Raw genomic sequence first — 5,846 nt, 5'->3', positions numbered from 1 at the left:
TAAACTCTTCTGACAAGTACATTTATTTTTATTGTACATTTTATACAAAATATGACAATGACGACATTCTGGTTCAAGAAAATGATGTTTGAAAGTAGACAGTGATTTCTATTTGGGTATCATGACTGCTGAGGTTTCTGCAGCATTCCAGATCCAAGTTTTGCCAGCATCAGCACACTACAAGAAAAATTTAAAGTTAATAATTCAGGTAGAAATGTAAATTTTGGCTTTAGACAGAAAGGCACATTTTGGTCTTACGCAAAGCAATTGCATGACCTTAGAAGACTTGAAGTATAGCAGATGAGGCACATGGGTTACTTTTTTATACTACCAATGGTGTTTTTTGGAGCTTGACAATCATGGTACTATGTAAAAGCTACAGAATTTCCTCCCATTCTGTATCACAGAAGCAAGGAAGCCACACGGGTTTAAATAAATGAATTGAGTGAACTTGTTCTGTAGATTTAAGTTGATAATTGATTGCAGTCATGTGACAATATCTGATAAGCAACACTAATCAGGGACTTCTGCTCAAACAAAACTGGAGTTTAATTTAAAGCTGCAACACATGCTGAAAAAGCACTTGCAAAAATAAACTGGAGTGGAACCTTTGAAAGGTTGCTATATTCATACCTTCAATATTTATAAGGTACTGCAACAAATACCATGTCATAATTAAAACAAACAGATACCATGGTACTTTATATAGAGAATTATAATATTTATTTATCTTCCCTTTACACTTTTGGCTGGAGTCAACATGGGTATGTGACTCATTTGTCTTTTTTAATCGGCTCTATCATCTATGAAAAAGAGAAACCCTGTTTTAGACAAATGAAGTGTGATGTGTGTTAGTTACCTTGCTCCAGCAATAAGACCAGCTGGAATGATTTTGCGGGAATTATAGAATCTCTTTCCCATGATAGCAGCAAGTGTCCCAGATGCACCTGAGAGAGGGAAGATTTTTATGACATTTGATGTAAATCAAAATAAATACTGAAAAAACAAACATTGATACTGCCTCTAGATAACTTGACAGCAAAAAATATAATAATTGCACAACATCTTCAATAACAGAAACTTCATACCTAAAGACACCCAAATATTTTTGGGATCTTGTGATGTCTGGTAAGCACCAAAACCAGCCAAACCACCGAAGAGCAGCCCTGCTGCCAGGGACGGAACACTGCCTGCAAGACAAATGAAAACATCAAATATAATAAAACGCTCTCTTCATGAATGGTATAAAGTGTCGTACAGATTGTTTTTAAATTTTAGGTGTTTATGTTACTGTTACTGGTAAAGTTTGATGGGGTAAAATCCGATCAAACTGGTGTTTAGCTGATTTTTAGCAGGTTTTCCAGTCTGACAAGTGCCAGCCAACCAGATTAGCCTGACGAGCAATGACCGTCGGATTTTTTTGGGCTCTAAAACCTGTTAACTCTAACGTTATATAGGTCTACACGATGATCTTTTGATCTTTCGCACTACCTGCTTTGACGTATCCTATGACTCCTCCAGATGCTACTAGTGCTGCGTATCCATATCCAGTCCAGTCCACTGCCATTATCAAAAACCTCAACACACATATAGAAACATTTTAAACATGCACAGCTTGACAGTTTACAGGCAGCGTGCATGAAACCTACACAAACTTACACGTATTGTATATACGGTATATATATATATGGTTTACGGGGACTAACTGTATTTTCTATCCCCTAAACCTGACAAAAAGCTACAGTCAAATACAGTTTAGTTTTTTTTAAGCCATTTGGTTTAAGAGGACACAGAAAGTGTCATCATAAACAGTGTTTACGATGTAATAATACATATTTTACATGATACACACAGTGTCCTCCTCATAAACCATACATTCAAACATGCACGATGGCTGCACCGATAACCTAGTGGATATCAGATCTGCGCATGACCGGTTCATAAAGAGCATTTCTGCTGTCAGTTGTGAGTGCACATTTTTTACACAAAACATTGAATGCTGTTACTCGAAAACATTCTGTATTCGTTACACTGCTGTAATACAAATAATAAAGCTAATACCTCTGCCTGAGAATCTGTCCTAGCCAAAGTCCTTGCCTTGGGTGATCGTGGTCGACTTGTGTGCTGTGCTGCGTAAACGTCCTCAAATACCAATGAAAACTTACGCTCCTGACGTACGTGTCATTTATCGAGTTGACTTCTGGGAAATGAAGTCAACTTCAACCTCCTCTCGAAAACTCGCTAACAGAAATCGTGTATCATGCACTACCTTCCCACTAATTTGTACTCAAAAGAGAACCTAGCCTGATAAAATCTCCAAAATTCTTCCTTTGGGGATATCATACTTTCTCTGAAAATAAAGTTTTTTTGTGAAATTGTAAAATTGCATAAAGTTGGGGTAGATTTAGGGTTAGTGTAGGGCAATATAATATACAATTTTAAAATACCCACAAAGACATGAATATGGCACACAGAAAGTTCTCCTTGCTCAGCTATAACTTGAACCATGCTGCACAACTTTTGTTCCTTCCAGGCCATTGTCATTTCTAGGCTGGACTCTATGGCAATACTTTCTGGCTGAACTTCTATTATGATTCATAATGCAGCGCACCTGCTCTTCAAAAAGCCCAGAGAAAACCATTGCACACCTCTCTTTAATGAGGAATTGCTTATTGTATTCCTCTTTTTTACTTTCTATAAAAGTGTTTGTTAAATTAATAAATGTAAAAAATAATAATAATATAAATGAATAATAATAGCAATGTATTTCACCAACTAGACTGTATTAAAATCAAACTAATACCTTTCTTTCTTATGCCCATTAGCCTTGTCACGGTATCCACTTCAGACTTCCGATTCACTAAAAACTGTTTGAACTACAAACCAGTGTGTTCATAATTAAGATAATACATTAAAATATTTCATTTTCAATATCAAGCAGCAAAACCATTTGTTTCGTACAGCTGGACACAGATGAGACCGCAAGCTAGACTCACTATATTTACAAATGGCTCCGCTCATTTTTATGTGAAGAAAAATGTGGATAGGCCACTAACCAGACATTCTGAATCTTCTGTTTGTGGATCATTTCACCAGGGGTTGGTGTCGCTGATGGTGTCAGGCCAGCAGATCTGGAGAATCCTTCTGAGACCGATGTAGTTAAAGGTTCGCCCATTAATGGTGGTGATTTTGGTCATCCTCCATGCTTCTGCTTCAAACATCAACACTGATGCAACTTCATGCAGATATTAGTTGCTGACGACAAGTCTCTGTAGCTCTAGATGTTCTTGAGCTGTAGGCGGCCAGTCCTTGCCTTGAAATCTTCATGCGTGCTGTTGGTCAACGGTGCTGCACATTTAGGGGAAGGACTGGATTTTTTCCAGGGCACTTCCATTCAGCATGACTGGGTCCTTTACTTGTGGATTTTATCTTGCAGTGTTAGGAATTGTTGTTGCCATGGTGAAACGTAGCTAATCTGGAGTCAGACGAGGATCTCCAGGAGATCTGATCTTTCTCAAACCCACACACCTGCCGATCGCTTTACCTTTAATCACCCAACATTAGTCCCACTTCAGAAACACATCTTCTACCTGTAACAACATCAAATCAGATTTTGAAGTCACTTCTGACACTGCATTTACAACTAATCTAAAACCTGACTAATCTTTTTTTTTCTTTATTTTACAGTTTGCAACAAGTATTCAACAATGCACGTAGACGTTGCTTTTTTTTTTTTGTATGCAATCCTCATAAATACAGTAAATAGTAATGTCGTTGCAGTTTCAAAAACCATCGTTAGATAGCGCCAGATGACCAAAATGAGAAACATACTACATATATAAGTTTTATGCATATAATACTATATATAATAAGTTTAATGTTTTAAAATACCTTTAAAATTATATTAAAAGTAGGCTCAAATTGGAGCTTTTTTAGGCCTTCTCGGAATCCTAATAGTCAAATACATCAAATGGACAGATTAAAACGTTGAATAGACAGGTCTGATGCCTGCTGGCTTCAATAAAGCCTATCTTACTTTTGTCCAAAAGAGGGCGCCGGAGAACTTCAGGTGATTTAGAGGGAGACTATTTACAATATGACAATATTGTCTGGTGTAAATGTCACCCACATTTTTTTTCCCTTTTCACGAAAGTTTAACAAACGATTTTAATGAAATTGTCAGTAGTCAATATTGATCCAGAACTAACCGATGTCTAGAATGAGCAAATCTCGGAACTGTTTTTGAGTGTTTGGAGATATTTAGTTATAGGGGCAGTTATAGGGTAGAAAAAACTTAACCATATAGTCGCCAACAACAACAACGTAGAATTCCACGTTCTATTTTTTTTTTTTATAATAAAATGTCAATTTGTGGGCCACAATTCAAGCAATATATACGTGCAATAATGCATACGTGTCCAATGACAAACACGCTTCAGTATCGAGTGTATGCATTTCTACACTTCATTCATTTGTGCCTGAAGATCTAGCGCCTTTCGAAATGTCTCTTTTAAAATTGCTGTCTAATTTAAATTCATTCACATTTGATTTTCATTTTTGAAATTCCTTCTATAAACCGGTGTCCTTCTGATATAGGTATAGATATAACTAATCTGTCTATCTATATATATATATATATATATATATATATATATATATATATATATATATATATATATATATATATATATATATATATGTTTAGAAGAATACATTTTTTATGAAATAAGCAACGTTTATTACGTATTATCTGAAAACACACTGAATGCATGCTAGATTTATATTTAACATTCTGACACTTAAAACAGCAGGTCGCGAAAAAACACTCTCGCTGCTTTCTCTTCGCGCTAATGTGCAGCAGGAATCTCAACACTGATTTTACCTTTTCTAGGTGTTGTTGCCTTACACGTGCCCGCAGCAGAGCGCATGCGCCGTGAGGTGGTCCTCTGTTTTTATTGCCAGGTGAGTAGATTTTGTTCAGGTAAAGTGGAATTTTGCTTAAGGACACAAGACCCAATGAGATAATACAGACAGTGTGATGTACCACATTCAGAAAGAAGACACAAGAATGGCATTAATGGGAAAAATGGGAGACTGGCAGGTACGTTCTCTTCCTTATGAGATATAGGAGGCTGATGAAAGTGCACGTTTTACTTTTGTATATAAGTGAGAATGAAGTCTTCACGGTAGCTTTTCAGAATTCTTTTCCAGAAAGTATCGGTCGTTAACCAATGCAAATACAACGTTACACACAGCTGTATAGTTCGTGCAGGTAGTTTTGCGTTTGAGACGGTCATAGATTTAGGGTAAAGGCAAAGGTGAAAAAATAATCTGTTGATCACTAAAATAATGGCTGGTGAGAGAGAGTCCAAATGTGTTGTTAGGTATTGGATACGGGGGCCGTTTATTTCATTTTGCACACTGGTGTAAATGTTTCTATTTGACTCACTCATTCCCGATATCATTGCAATTTGGTTATTTTGTGCAGGCCTACATAACGTATTTTCCTGTAGTAACATGAATGGGAAAGACTCGGTTTATTTATTATTTTCTTTATAAAGAATCGTATAGAGCAATAATAAGATATGTTCTGTATGTGTGTGTGTGTGTGTGTGTGTGTGTGTGTGTGTGTGTGTGTGTGTAAACACGATCTTCAAGTTGATGCGACATATTACTACACTGCAAAAAAAAGAAGAAGAAGTAAACCAGTCAAAAAATAAAACCCCAAAAATATTCATTAGTCATTTATTCTGTGAATATAAATGACTATCTCCGTTTAGATACGAATGTCGTGAAAAGACAGTTTCCCCACATTAAAGATTACGAAATAAGGCTAAGAATGAGGA

At 36.3% G+C, this 5,846-nt stretch overlaps 1 protein-coding gene across 1 annotated transcript; it reads right to left on the bottom strand.

Moving 5' to 3' along the window:
• Positions 1-5: 5 nt before the first annotated feature.
• tmem14ca (transmembrane protein 14Ca) lies at positions 6-2,172 on the bottom strand. Its single transcript, XM_043226646.1, has 5 exons — positions 2,062-2,172; positions 1,492-1,577; positions 1,089-1,190; positions 860-947; positions 6-177 (listed from the first exon to the last, which is right to left on the bottom strand). Exons 2-5 carry the CDS (start codon positions 1,565-1,567, stop codon positions 120-122), a joined length of 324 nt encoding a protein of 107 aa, XP_043082581.1. The 5' UTR covers positions 1,568-1,577; positions 2,062-2,172; the 3' UTR covers positions 6-119.
• Positions 2,173-5,846: the final 3,674 nt, after the last annotated feature.

The sequence above is a fragment of the Puntigrus tetrazona genome, chromosome 24, assembly GCF_018831695.1.
Source record: "Puntigrus tetrazona isolate hp1 chromosome 24, ASM1883169v1, whole genome shotgun sequence".
Taxonomy (NCBI): domain Eukaryota; kingdom Metazoa; phylum Chordata; class Actinopteri; order Cypriniformes; family Cyprinidae; genus Puntigrus; species Puntigrus tetrazona.
This window is presented reverse-complemented; position numbering and strand designations above follow the sequence as displayed.